This window comes from Pseudorasbora parva, chromosome 1, assembly GCF_024679245.1.
Source record: "Pseudorasbora parva isolate DD20220531a chromosome 1, ASM2467924v1, whole genome shotgun sequence".
NCBI classification, from domain to species: domain Eukaryota; kingdom Metazoa; phylum Chordata; class Actinopteri; order Cypriniformes; family Gobionidae; genus Pseudorasbora; species Pseudorasbora parva.
This window is the reverse complement of record NC_090172.1, coordinates 7,657,632-7,673,532: the sequence shown is the minus strand read 5'-3', so window position 1 is coordinate 7,673,532 and position 15,901 is coordinate 7,657,632. Positions and strand designations below refer to the sequence as shown.

The 15,901-nt window shown below is 39.8% G+C and overlaps 1 protein-coding gene across 2 annotated transcripts in view; it reads right to left on the bottom strand.

Annotated features, from left to right (window-relative positions):
• Positions 1 to 15,901, bottom strand: part of cpne7 (copine VII) — a 98,327-nt gene that overhangs the window by 57,005 nt on the left and 25,421 nt on the right. For both annotated transcript variants that reach the window (XM_067415203.1, XM_067415292.1), the window contains exons 3-5: positions 15,015 to 15,197; positions 11,632 to 11,706; positions 8,268 to 8,342 (exon numbers count right to left, since the gene is read on the bottom strand). In XM_067415203.1, coding sequence (XP_067271304.1) covers positions 8,268 to 8,342; positions 11,632 to 11,706; positions 15,015 to 15,197 — 333 coding nt within the window. The remainder of the gene's footprint in view (positions 1 to 8,267; positions 8,343 to 11,631; positions 11,707 to 15,014; positions 15,198 to 15,901) is intronic.

Below are 15,901 nucleotides of genomic sequence, written 5' to 3'. Positions count from 1 at the left end.
ATAACACCTAGATACTCGCTGTACTGTATTTGCTTGGCGATGAAAGATAAATTCATAGTTTGGCTATGAAAGATCCTGTGAACAAGGGCTATTAGTAATTCTGGTCCATTTCCCAGGAAGATTGAAAATTTAACTGTAAAGGTGTGGTCACCTTTACCATCTGGAATTTCGCGCAAGGGCGAAAGATTTCTCAAAACAGATTTTACTACAAGTTAATGTTAGTCACACCAATTCAACAGAAATCAGCTTGGTTTAAAAGTACCTCCTTTCTTCATGCTTCATACAGTACAATTTTGCCCACAATATTTGGCTAACACACCTTAAGAGAATATTTTGTTACGTTTTTTGAATATATTCAGCACATTCTCACTCCCAACTTGTCACATATTGACGCTTGGTCAGGACCCCTGCATCACTTTTTAATGCACAGGGTACCTTTTTAGTGTAATTTTTCGACACACAGGTTATTCCATTGCTTTCAATGAAAAGCCTTTTGCTTCATACACAGACGCGTTGGATAAGGGAATGTTATCGTCATGATGAAATTATATATTGGGTTATCATTTTGCCATTATGACATGTTGGGGTGTAATTCTCAATTTAATCATCCAGCATAATTTTATTTACATTTATTTTTTTACATCATTTGGACACGTAACCCACCCCACCTCTAAACCTACCCATTTGCGTATTATATGCTATAAAACACAGGATATAACAGTCAAAATCTATTCAAAAAGTACAAATATTCCAAGTGTTCCGAGGCCAAACAATTGATTTGTGTGAAGACAAGACTCAAAAGAGATCAGCGTCTCCAGCTGCCATACATCTTATCTATGCACACATTCAAAAATCGCTGCCCGAAGAAGCATTGCATCTAGCCTAGAAATCTAGACGCACCCTAGCGGCAGCAAATCTAATCTGCCGCCTAGCAACTCTCAATTCACTTCTGAGCTGTAAACGGCAAACTCTGGACGCGCCAATCACATCTCGTAGAGTCGGTGGGCGGGGCTTAATATAATGACGGCCGAGTTGCGCGTGCGTGCTTCTAGTAAACACAGAAACTGGTGAACGGCGGTCTTTCGAATCAGCTTTGACCGCGACTCTGGAAGACCTCTTGTACACCACAGGAAACACGTACGCGCGCCCTCGGATCAGTCGGACGTAGTGGTGTACAAGAGGTAAAAACGATATAAATACTGTTCGTTTTCTCACACAAACCGCTCATTTGTGTCTTAGGCCATCAATGTGTACTTACGATGGGGGATTGTTTAATTTGGACTTCTCTGTGTATGCTCTTTGAGGTGGTGACCATAGACCTGCATTATGTAAGGCACAGACAAGAACGGTTTGACCTAAAATGATCAAAATTGAAACTACTGGGGAAACAGATACTCCTACATCTCAGATGCCCATGAGGTGAGCTAAAACATATCAAAATTTAATTTCAAAGTGAACTATCCCTTTAAGCTTTTCTCTGAGAAAAGAACAAAGAACGGCACTGAAGTCATTGTTCAGAAGGGAAGATGTGTTCGGAGTTTTGCCAACCGGATACGTCGAAAGTTTAATCTGTCAACGAGCTCTGCTTCATCTTCGTTGCTCTGGTTGGTTGTAGCGCTATCCTATCGCGTGCAGAGGGAGTTTGAAAGACAACCGTTTATCCCGGCCATCAGATTAAGCTGTCAATGGTGAGTTTCCAGACCAAACATCTTGATGTGGGTCTGGATTGTCAGGCTACATTGCATCAGCTTTGATCGTGAAATGGCATCGATTCACGTGTGTGTCATAAACGACTGCATCATGCTAAAGAGTCGGGTGTATCATTTGAACGAGATAGAGGTAGAATGGGATTATTTATTTACATTTTATTATTTCATTAAAACATTAAGATCTACTCTGTTCTTCACATAAAGATATCGTGTGGCTACAGAAGGCTTGCAATGCAACATAACAGTTATTTGTAATACCTTTTAACTGTTTGGTTACACTTTATTGTAGTTGTCTGTGCTACAGTGTGATTATATATTAAGTACTGAGTAATATTAATTAAAATTAGTTTCATGTAATTATTCAATATTTATTGTTATTACTATAGTAAGTACTTTTATTACTGGACAATACATTTGTTATTCTGTTACATGTTTTATAACATTGAGAAGTGGGTGGGTTTAGGGTAGGAGAGGGGTTAGTTGCTCCAAAATATACTGTAAAAGCATGATTATTTATAAAAATACAACTACTACAACGAATTATGCGTCTTGATCTGACGCATAAGGCAAACAATTGAAAGCAATGGAAAACTGCATAACGAAAAATGACGCTAAAGGGGTGTGTCAATATGTGATGAGGAGTGAGAGTGTGTTGGTATATTTCCATATTGATATGGATAAAAGCAACAAAAAGAAATTCTGATTTCAAAGGGTCTTTCAAGATACAGATCTGCAATAACACTTTCGGGGTGGAATAATTGGTCAAGAAAAAAATGCATATTTCATGATTGTTTGTGTACACGCTGATGTGTGCTGCTGCCAATTGTGCTCATAGCTATGGCAAATCAAATCAACAATATTGTCTGAAACAATCATTCAACATAAGGTTTCTGAATTGCAGCTCTCCGGAGAAGCCACTGAGGACTTTGTTTCTAAGTGTGTGCAGATCTATGAGAGAGAACGAGGCACAGAGAGATAAAGGAAGAGAGAGAGAGAGAGAAAGAGAGAAATGGGTAGAGCAAAGAACGAGCCATTTAATATCCCCATTTCTCGCTGCATTAGTGTGCGACATCTCCACGGGGACGCTGAAAGAGGAGGTGCCCCCACTATCTGGTTGTCAAGGTAACATCTTGCCAGTGGTTTGAGTGAAGACTGATTTAGACGAGTGATTTGTCTGTTGTTCGCATTCATCACATGCATCGCACCTCTGAAAACTGTCAATGCATTTATGAAGTTCACTATGGACCGATGATGATTCCTGGCTGTTTATTCCCACAAGACATGGGCTGCCAGACTCCAATGAGACAAGAGCATTTTCCGGATGGCTTAATGCAAGATTAAAGGTTTATTCCGTGCTTGTCTTTATGATCTGATGAAAAACAGAGCTATCAATGTCCCCTGAAAAAGACAAAATATGTGCTAATATCTGCAAAGAACCCCATGTGAAGAAAAAGCGCCAAATTAAGCTTTAAAATTCACAGAGAAATAGCTAAGTGACGAGTCTTTGATAAATGTCACATAACCCAGAGCGACTTTTCGATTCAAAATGCATTAGCGACTTCTTCAAAAAGAGAAACGGCAGTTACATCAAAGGCACGATCACATGCAGAAGCTGTCATGAAGTCCAATATAGTATGATGTGCTAATGTGTCCATTTTGGTTAAATCATATCAGTCTGTACTCAGAGAAAGCCAACGTTATTTGAACGGACAGATCCTGTCCAAAGATAGCAGCACAGCCATTATTCTGCCTAGCCGTTTATTAGACTCCATCCATCCTCTCGCTATGATATCCGGGCCAGGATGGAGCCAACTCTGGGTTCTGAGGATGAGTGTGAAGAAGAAATGCTAATCAGCTCATGTACTACAGCTACTCCCATATTAATGGTTGTAATTCCTAACAAGTACATGCAATCCAGTGACCAATAATTAACAGACCTGAGGGTAAAAATGTGAAGACGCAAGCTGCAATATAAACAGCAATTACAAGAGGGGGGACAATAAAAAAAAGCATTAAAATGGTGAGCAGATGAATATGTCGGGGATGATTGCAGAGATGGCTTGAAATGAAAGTGAGAATACAATTTTATTGCCTTCTGGAATTCGCCATCATTAGCCTTTCAGAATTAGTCTGGTTCTGATGGGCAGGTGGACGAGCCCGTCACTAGGACAGAAATAAATCAGTGATGTGACCACGTATCCTCTGCTTTCATGCATATAAAATGTGCAAAGAATGTGGTTCCGTATTCTGCATACAGCAAAACTAAACACCATTTACTGCATCAGCATATGTGTTAAGAAACCCTGCATTAACAGACTTGAGATGACATGCAGGATTAGTTTCCTGCATTTTTTAGTTCGAGAGATGGAGCATTATCTACAAGCACGGGACACCCCCTCTATGCGAGGATCCTACATGGTATGATATTATGGATACATTTGTATAGAGCTGTTTTCACACTGCATAGAATTCTGCAGATATAAAAGCATAGAGATGGCATAAATGTATTTTTATGATTGCAACTCTCTGAGGATTTTAAGCATGGTAATGGATATGACAATGTTAATGTACTTGGTCTTGGCGGAATAGATTTGTTACACTGCTGCTGCTGCTGATTATTGCAGTTGCAGAGCAAGTACAAGAACTCGCTATAGCAAATACATGTGCAGATACGCTGCTGTGGGAATGTAAGACAAATGCTGTTGTACAAATAGCATATTTAAATTACCCATGTCAGATCCATGCAGGTGGAGCTGGGGAAGGAGGAGGTTTCAGAGGAACTCCTTAGGAAAGTGTTTGTGCAAACTGCGATAGTGAATATAACCAGACATTTAAATGTTGATCAGCTTGCTCCAAGAAGTTAACGCTGTGAATATCATCAGACCTATCAGCCTGTGCCATCTACAGTTTCATGACGGAACTTGTCATTTACATTTATTTACAACTGACCAATTGATCACGTGCATTGGTTGTTGTTGTGTGTGCGCAGCAGATGCTTTAGGTGCAGAAATTACTAATTTACTTTGCATCAATCCAACCCAGGGCCGGCCCGTGGCATAGGCGGAATAGGCAAATGCTAGGGGCGCCACTCGTCCATAGGGGTGCCAAAATGAGGGATTTTTCCGGTTTTATTACTCCTTTTTATTAATATTAATTCGAAATATTACCCAAAAAAGCCTTAAACAAATCCCTTAGACTCTTCCCAGACCACCGCATCAATCTCCTCCTGCCCATCGAGTGCTTTAGTGTGTCCAATATTGAACGCGCGATCAGTTTAACGTTGGGAATTTGTTGTTGCGTCGCCTCTCGCGCATCTAACAGACAGGAATGTGCTTGTTTGCTCGCGCCGGTGAAAGTTGCCTAGTTATTTATGACGGATGGCCAATGTGTCAAAAAGACCGAAGCCCTCTGATACAGGAATATAAAGGAATAAGGGGATAAAGACAGAGGTAAAGTGATGAAATGAATGAACAGTTTATCTAAATGCATTATCAGGCCGGCCCTGAGCCAACCTAGTTGTATATGACTTTCTTCTTTCAGATGAATAGAATCAGAGTTATATATAAAAATGTCCTGGCTCTTCCCAGCTTTATAATGGTAGCCAACAGAGGAGGATATTTTGTAGCTCTAAAAAGTGCATCCATCTATCATAAAAGATATCCACATGGCTCCGGGGGGTTAATAAAGGCCTTCTGAAGCGAAGCCATGTGTTTGTGTAAGAAAAATATCGGAAACACTTTACAATACGGTTGCACAAATATGCATTAATTCATGCTTAACTATTGCACAGATAATCATGAGTTAATGTGTTACTAATGGTGAACTAACCCTTATGAATGATTACTGCATCAGCAACTAATGAAGATTCTACATGATAGAATCTTCTGCTCAATAGATTAAGTAATCATTACATTGTTATTAGTTAAATATGTCATAATGTATTAATTCCTTAATAGCATATTATATTAAGTAATAATGTAAATTAAGGTGTTAATTACCACAACCAGTCAAAGCCATGCATTTTAACTTCCATTAGCTAATGATTTATAAAGGTATCATTATGTTATGACTTTACTTGTTGGGGCACATGACTGTTAACTAATTGATTAAGTAATATGTAATTGTGGTTATGGGTTTTGAATTAGTTAATAGTCATGTGCCCCAACAAGTAAAGTCATAACATAATGATACTTTAAATTAATCATGAGTAAACTTCATTAGTTGCTGATGCAGTAATCATTAATAAATGGGTTTGTTCACCATTAGTAACACATTAACTCATGATTATCTGTGCATTTGTTAGGCATGAACTAATGCATATTAGTGCACCTGTATTGTAAAGTGTTACCAAAATATCCATCTTTAAAAACTAAAAAAGTCAATTTACGACAAAAGAGTAACCCTTGACGCGATGTAGGAGAAGCATAATTTCTGATGCCTCTCAAATTAACAAATAGGGCTGGGCAATAAACGCAAGCTCCTTGTCTCTTACATCGAATTCCTCTCTTTAAAAATTCTCATTTTAGACTTCTAATTTAATATCTGTGTTTTGTTTTGCTCTATCGTCTGCTTCCACGTTCATCGATAAGTCATGCGTCAGGTCAGAGGTCAATCTTTCGCCATAAATCGATACATACGGGCGACTGTCGGAAGCTAGTTATTTTAGTTTATAAAGTTTTAAATATGGATTTTTTTTGTGTTTTTTTTACACAAAACACATGGCTTCACTTCAGAAGGCCTTTATTAAACCCCCGGAGCCGTGTGGATGCACTTTTATGGTCTTTAAAATCAAATCCTCTATTCACTGCCATTATAAAGCTAGGAAGAGCCAGGATATTATTTAATATAACTCTTATTGTATTTGCCTGAAAGAAGAATGTAATATACACCTAGGAGGGCTTGAGGGTGAGTCAGTCTTTTCTTTTAACCCTTTAATGAACAACTTTGTACCGTATATCCCTAAAATGTGCATTTTAGTAGGTCTACTTTAGAGTAGGAATATGTACCCTTAAATGAAGGGATGAATATCTGAATGCTACCGACTGAGGTTGCTTTCTCCAGAGGATTTTTTACTCCATTCTGTCACCTGATGGAGTTTGGGTTCTTTGCCTCTGTCTCCTCTGGCTTGCTTAGTTGAGGACACTTAATATTCAGCAATATTATTGATCTGACTGTACTGACACTGTTATATGAGAACTGAACTGAGCTGGGCGATGACATAGATTTTTGCAGAACTTCTTTATGGATTAAATTATCTAATTTAATAATTGATGATCTTTACAACGGAGCTGAATGAACACGTAACTGACTTCAGCTGAACAACAGCCGAAATGCATCATTTTCCGGTTATCACAAAGCTGCTGTATTGTATAAAGCACTATATAGATAAAGCTGACTCGACTTGACTTTGTGGGCCTCGAGAAAAACAAGCTCCTGGATTTGCTACATTTCTATCAACCAAATCAGATTTTAGGAATAGGGAAAGTGGAATTGTTAGGGCTTAGGGCTTTCCATTCAGATCAACCAATCATTTGCATCTGATTTAAGGGGAAGAGCAATGTTGTTCCACCACCGGCAAAAGATGTTGATCCAGGAACACGTCCTAGTTGGCAAAATTACAGTCAGCCATTGGTTTGCGTGGGTGCTTTGGCTTACTAAGCATCTCCAATCCGAATCACAGCCTGTGCTTTCTGTCACGGCACAGATGCCAAATAGCATTTCTGTCTCACTGTAAAAAGATGAATAGACAATATATCGATTGTACCACCTAATGTGGGGTTGAGAGGATGTGAAGCTTGAGTGAGCAAGTCATTGCTATCGATTTGCTGTTTCCCTTCATTACTTGAGATGTATGAATTCATGAAAGGCAGATTCTAAAAGGGTTGAGGAATGAACAAAAAAGCTGCGTTTTAAAGATAACCGCTGAGCACAAATGTCGCCCCAGGCTAAGAGGAAAAGAAGAGCAGTATAGAAAAGAGGAAGAGAGAGAGAAACAAGAGGAAAGAGTAGGAGAACCAGATGAGATGAGCGCTGAGAGTAGGACGAGGGGTGCAGAGGCGTTTGTGTACTGTGCGGCAGCGCAGCGGGAAGTGCAGACACCTGCAGAAGCACAGGGCACGGAGAGAGCTGCGCCGTGGGCCGCGCTGTGTGGGAGAGGCTGTGTGCACACTGAGAGTCAGCCAGCCACCCTCTGCTCCCTCAGCGCTTCAGCTCCGCTAGCCCTCGCTGCTCAGAGAGCTTCCATTCTCATTAGGAAACCTCAGCTGAATGAATCGGGTTTCAAGCATTGTACCAAAGCCAAAAAAAGAGAATGGGATTTTATGAAGCCATAATAGCCCTAATGGCTCTTAACAGGGCTAAAATGGAGAACCAAAAACATTCAAAGTGAGTCGAAAGGTTCTTTGGCCGCTGCGATTATTGATTTCAAAGGGTCAAAAATCCCTCCTTTACAAACAAAGAATCTCATTTACTGTCACTAGTCAAAAGCACACTGAGTGGAAACTCTGGTGAGTTTGACAGCTTGTATTCTGATGGAAAAAGAAAAACGTCACTCCTTACCTTATCATCTAACTTCTTGGCACAGAAGGCAAGCTCCAAGTAACCATTGTTCCCGGAAATCTCTTCTGCGTGAATCTTGGGAAATAAGAAAGGGATTAGCTGAGACTAAGCCAACCTACTGTTATTGTTTGTACTCTATATGTGGACGACCAGACTCCACATCCATATGTGCTTTAATCAGAACCATGGGAATCTATCTATCTATCTATCTATCTATCTATCTATCTATCTATCTATCTATCTATCTATCTATCTATCTATCTATCTATCTATCTATCTATCTATCTATCTATCTATCTATCTATCTATCCACCCACACCCATCCGTCCATTCATCCATCCATCCATCCATCCACCTACCAACCTGCACCCATCCATCCATCCATCCGTCCATTCATCCATCCATCCATCCATCTATCTACCTTTCCATCCATCCACCATCCATCCACCTACCCAACCACCCACCCACCCATCCATCCATCCATTTATCTATCCACCTATTCATCCATCCACCATCCATTCGCCCATCCACCTACCCAACCACACCCATCCATCCATTCATCCATCCATCCATCCACCTACCAACCTGCCCCCATCCATCCATCCATCCAACTATCCACCTTTCCATCATCCACCATCCATCCACCTACCCAACCACCCACCCACCCATCCATCCATCCATCCATCCATCCACCCACCAATCCACACCCATCCATCCATCCATTCATCTATCCACCTATTCATCCATCCACCATCCATTCACCCATCCACCTACCCACCCACACCCATCCGTCCATTCATCCATCCATCCACCTACCAACCTACACCCATCTATCCATCCATCTATCCACCTTTCCATCCATCCATCCATCCACCCACCAATCCAAACCCATCCATCCATCCATTCATCTATCCACCTATCCATCCATCCACCATCCATTCACCCATCCACCTACTCACCCACACCCATCCGTCCATCCATCCATCCATCCATCCATCCATCCATCCACCTACCAACCTGCACCCATCCATCCATCTATCCACCTTTCCATCCACCTTTCCATCCATCCACCTACCCAACCACCCACCCACCCACCCATCCATCCATCCACCCACCAATCCATACCCATCCATCCATCCATCCATTCATCTATGCACCTATCCATCCATCCACCATCCATTCAACCATCCACCTACCCAACCACACCCACCCGTCTATTCACCCATCCACCTATCCAACCACACCCATCCATCCACCTACCCAAACACACATCAATTCATCTATCTATCCACCAACCAACCCACATCCATTCATCCACCATCCACCTAACCACTCACCCATCCATCCATCCATCCATCCATCCATCCATCCATCCATCCATCCATCCATCCATCCATCCATCATCTATCTATCTATCTATCTATCTATCTATCTATCTATCTATCTATCTATCTATCTATCTATCTATCTATCTATCTATCTATCTATCTATCTATCTATCTATCTATCTATCTATCTATCTATCTATCTATCTATTTATGTTTGCCCAAACGATTTGTCTATCCTTCCACCCAGCTGATCTATAAATCTGTCTTTCAATTCAACCATCTGCCCTTCCCATCCCTCTGCACAGCTCAGCTGATCCATTCATCCAATCATCCATCCATCTGCCCATCCCATCTATCCTTCTTTCTGTCCGTCCTTTTGTCCAGCTTATCTGTCTGTCTGTCTGTCCGCCCAGCCCAGATCTTTCTATCTAAACATCTAAAAACTTGTACAGTATAGACTTGATCAAAAGACTTGAGTGTAAATGTTCTAAACTTGCTTTTTACTTTATAATTTCATGTGAACAGTACTGATTAAGGAAGACATTTATTGAGATGTCTCTAACTTCTGTTATGTTGTTTGATAAGAAAATATAGGTGAAATGCTGAAATCATCCCATTTTGTCTCACCTAAGATCAAAATGTGATTTCATCAGCATAAAAAAAAATCTACAACCAGAGTGTAATCCAATGAGGAGGTCAAAAGGAAAGAGGAGGTCATTTCTGTCCGTGTTTCAACATGAAAAGACCATTAGTCTGCAGTGTGGTTAAAAGAAACTGCATTAAAACTGATGAGACAGCAGAGAATCAACACCTATGATAAGGATTTGGTTTTAAGTTTTGTCTTACGAATGAACCTTGTCTGCCTGCAATAGAAACATGCCAAAAAAGCTTGAGGCATCACTTTTTAATTTTTGTATGTGTGGCTTGTTTGAATAGAGTTGAGCACTAGCTGTGATACTCTAATTGAAATACTATTTTGAAATACACATTGAAATTGATAGTCAACATTATTTTACTTCATGTTAGCAGATATTGTAAAAATATCCAGGGCCCGTTTACTTCCAGGACAATAAAGTAACTGTGTTATATGATATGAGCCCAGCAAACAGCAGAATTTAAATTGGAGGTCAAACCGCCCGTACTGCAACCCAAACTACACAGAGTCATATTCAATGTCCTTACGCAGGCTAGACCATATTCCTGAAACCTGATGACTTTTTAATGCACCAGTGTTATAGAGATTCCCCATTATCTGTCTCTCAGCCATCACATGTACTAGCGGTTTCACTCAACTGTATCAAGAAATATTTTAAACTGACATTTCATTCTAGAAGTAATAGGAATAAAATCACTCATTTTGTAATGTGCAGTCATCCTATGAGTATAGTGATGAGCACAGTGAGCAGAATTTGGCATTTAGTTGGCACTTCAGAAAAAAAGGATGGTCCTATACAGTGATGAAGATCACTTCTAAATGATAACTCAATGCAATTGTATAGGGATGAGTGTGGGTGCCAACAACCCACCTATAGTTAAGGCCTGTTCACAGCAAGGCCAATGATAATTACAATGATAACTACACACAGTAAAGTTTGAATAATCATTCTAGTTAAGAATAGGGAATTACTTTCAGATTGATTTTTTCAGATAATATGCGATTATCATGTGTTGGTGGTGTGTACTACTAATACAGTTATCGTTATACAGTAGGTATCATTGGTGTGAACGAACCTTTACAGAGACAGTGATTGATTTTGTCTAATTAAACACATTGATTTTGACCTCTCTGCCAATCTGTGGTTATCGTCTAATAGTGAATTGGTCTGTCAAACAACGTCTGCTATCTGACTGTCTTGTGTCTCTGGTAAGGTAACTCAAATTGTCCTGTTGTTATTCTGTAAACAAAATCAAAATGCCTTTGCGGATGCTCAAATTAAGTAAAGCTAGATGAAACCATGAGTGGTCTTTCAGTCAATGTGTAAATGTGAACAGCAGCAATTAAGTAGGAATTGTGTGTGTGGATTGTTTCAACTCACTGTGATAGTGGATTTTCCAGCATATTTCCCATATTTCAGCAGCAGAGGTTTCACCATCTTTTTTTGGGCCACTATCTATGGAACAGATTCAAATATTTTAAAGTCACCTTTAAAATAAAAATGGTCAATTAGGGCCAGATTTGCTAAACAGGGCGAATTAGCGTGAGAGCACAATTCCAAAAAAGCGCCAGAAAGGGAGTGGCGGGATCTACTGACGACGCACAAATGAAAGAACACAGACACAGGCGGATCATTTCCATAATGTCCAGCACAATCTACCAAGAGCAGAGCAAATTAGCGTCTGGTTTAAGACATGCTTTTTGGGGATGGTGAATAAACCAGTAAATTGAATACTCTCCTCTCATTAAAGGGTTACTTCACCCAAAAATGAAAATTCTCTCATTAATTACTTACCCAAATGTCGTTCAATACCATAAGACCTCTGTTCATCTTCAGAACACAAATGAAGATATTTTTGTTGAAATCCGATGGCTCAGAAAGGCCTTCATTGACACCAATGTCATTTCCTCTCTCAAGACCCATAAAGGCACTAAAGACGTCGTTACAAAGCCCATCTCACTACAGTGACTCTACAATCATTTTATGAAGACACGACTAAATAAACGACAAAATAAAAAAACAACTAAATAACGACTTATATAGTGATAGGCCGATTTCAAAACAAATTTTCGAACGTTATGAATAAGTGTATCGATTCATGATTCGGATCGCCAGTGTCATGTGATTTCAGCAGTTTGGCGGTTTGACACGCGATCCGAATCATGAATCGATACGCTGATTCATAACGGTTCGAATCTTTGTTTTGAAATCGGCCCATCACTATATAAGTCGTTATTTAGTTTTAAGTCGCACAAAAACTATTCTTGTCGCTTCATAATATGATTGTAGAGTCACTGTAGTGAGATGGGCTTTGTAACGACGTCTTTAGTGCCTTTATGGGTCTTGAGACAGGAAATGACATTGGTGTCAATGAAGGCCTTTCTGAGATCAGATTTCAACACTAATATCTTCATTTGTGTTCCGAAGATGAACGGAGATCTTACGAGTGTCGAACGACATTAGGGTAAGTAATTAATGAGAGAATTTACATTTTTGGGTGAACTAACCTGTTAATGTTGCATCTGTAAGGGAAACGCCTACAAATGCATATTCAATAAGGTCAGCCACTGACCTTTTTTACACTGTAATTTTACACTGTGTGTCTTTAGCAAATCCTGACAGTAGTTTTTTAATGCTAGAAGAGGGTTTGCACTGCCACAAGCTGTTAGTAAATCTGGCCCTTGTTGTTATTAACGGAATATTTCAGTATTTATTATAAATGATTTATCCATGCATACCAATATATAGATATTTTTTTAATTCATGTTCCCTCGTAATGTTTAATGAAAATATCTTCCCCTCCTTCTTGCAGCGACATCTCTTCTCATCTCTTTTCTAATAATGTGTTTATTGATTGGAGGGCGGGACAACCTGTCACTCACATGAGAATGACCAATAGCAAATCACAATCATACAATGAGTCAATCAAATCCCCATGGACAAATCAAGTCGTTCGAGAAGACGTTTCACTCGGATTTATGTCACAATAAGGAACATGTCATGCTGACTTTAAGGAAATCAGTGAGTTATAAAATAAAAATGAGTTGAGAATGGCATATTACACAATGTAAAAAAATGCTGTTAAAAAAACAAGTGACACTATTTTCCATTAAAACAGTTATGTATTGTAGAAAACAATATTTTTTCATGGTAAGGAATTGCTGTTAATTTACGGGCCATTTCCAACAGTAATCTACTGTATTTATGTATTACGGTTTTGTACTGTAGTACGCAAGCATTGTGGGCTGGTCCATTTGATGAAAAAGTACAATGGCACTGAACGAGTGTTTAACGGAGAGGAGAGGAGAGGAGAGGAGAGGAGAGGAGAGGAGAGGAGAGGAGAGGAGAGGAGAGGAGAGGAGAGGAGAGGAGAGGAGAGGAGAGGAGAGGAGAGGAGAGGAGAGGAGAGGAGAGGAGAGGAGAGGAGAGGAGAGGAGAGGAGAGGAGAGGAGAGGAGAGGAGAGGAGAGGAGAGGAGAGGAGAGGAGAGGAGAGGAGAGGAGAGGAGAGGAGAGGATTCTTTTAAAACTTTAGGATTTTGTGGGAGGTTTCTTACATCTAAATCACTCAAACAGTGAGCGACTGATGACAGGAAACCAAACATGCCGCAATGGCGCTTGAGTGTGATTATAAACGCATTAAACAGAGAGGGTAAAATCCTGTTGATTCACTGTAATACGTGATTTATTCCCAAATTTCTGTGTTTATTGGCCTTCAATCTGTTTGTTTCCTGGTGGCACTCCGCCGGATGGTTTTGATCAAGTGCTCGATGGCTGGAGAAAACAATTGCTGGTCAAATATGTTTTGAAACGTTAATAAATAATAAACTTTGAAACACAATTCTGTTTAATATGAGCTGTATAACTGTTTCATTGTTTTCTGCACTTTTTTCTCACTTTGTTTGTACTCTTGTCTATATTTTGTCCATTTTTGGGTGTTCTTGCTTATAAATAAATGTTGACCTTTTTATTGGCCTATTAGTATTGCCTGTATTTTATGGCAGTGGCTATTTTATTTATAATCATTGTGAAATACTCCTTGTACTTTTGCATCAAATGGACCATCCCACAATGCATTGCATACCACAGTACAAAACCGTGATACATACATACAGTAGATCACAGTTAAAAATGGGGAAAATGGGAGAAATATTGCCCAGAATGCATTAAATGTTAATAGAAACTAGATGATATTTACACTAAGATCAAATAGCAAAATTTCTTAGCGAATTGCTATTTACACTAGTTACAGTAGAAGATAGGATATATTCACATCAGTGTTGTTATACGTTAAATAGTATGCAATAATTACAGAGTGTAAATATTTGTTAAAATTCTTAAATGAATGCCGCCTTATTGGGACAATAAAGCCCTCCCTGAACCTACCCTAACCGATAAACACGCGTTAGACTTTATTTACACTTGTTAAATATTTTCTTCATTGATATTGAAAATAAATGCCTTTGCGATCTTTTATGAGATGGGAAAAGGGATTAGATAGAGTTCGGCAAAAGGCGGATTTGAACCTCAAGACCTTTGAAGGTCAATTTGCGTAAACTTTCTGCTGCACACTTTAGCCCTATATCTATACTACTGTTGGTGCACACAAACCAGTGTCTTCTTTTGGCCGGGCCAACCAGACGTCAGTGGGCGGAGTTAATGCCAATAGAATTTGCCATCAAATACCACTTGGTGTAAATAGAGCCTGTGTTTTTGTTGTTTTTTCACCCAGAGCTGAGTTGTCAAAATGACCAATAGACATCACCTGTCCAAGTGTGCATTCCACACCACCCAGAAAGTCGTCATCGCGCGTTCCAATACTGTGGGCTCCGTGGATGTCGTAGACTTCAAAACGCATTTTCTGCACTTCCTCGAAGTAGTAGTCCAGCATCAAGACTTTAGCAAAGACCGGATTCAGGTTACTCTTGATCACCTCAGTGCGGTCCAGCTGAAAGGCAGAACAACAAATCAGTCAACAGGAACTGAAAATTGTCTCTCTGGAAGCATCTGGCTTCTCCACATTATCAACAGTCAGATCGCAGGCTGCAGTGTTTATTCGTCTGTTTGTGTCGCTGTCCCTGGATAAAGTCAAAGAAACGGCGGGAACGGGGATGAAGGCCTCATGAGTCTGATTGCTGAGAGCTTCCACACATGCAGCTGCGATGATCATGGCCTTGCTCTCGCACAAAACCCATTTGTTCTCGTTTCTCATTCATCAGCTGTCTCTCTTTCTCTCCTCACCTCCCCCCGCTTTGCTATTGTTCACTGGTGCACGTCAAAAACAAACTGAGCAAATACAATCATTTCTGAATTAAACCTCGCTGAGGCAATTAGCAGTAGGAGTTAATGCATCATTCTCAGAGATATTAAGGAAATTGTTTAGAGATGCAATCTGAAAATAACAGTACAATAAGCACTGAACAAGACATCCATTTGGGCTTTACTTTACAATATACCAAAGAATGAACTCAATAAACAAAGAATAGAAGTTTCAATCCTCAATTTGGGAAATTTGAGTAGAAGAGTGACAAGTGAGCAGATTTGGGGTGTAACTAAGCATTCCTACTAAACTACATTTTTTTGAATGTGACAATAGTTCAGCTGTTTTGATAATAGTCTGTCTATTACAACAACAAAAAATTGCGACGAACA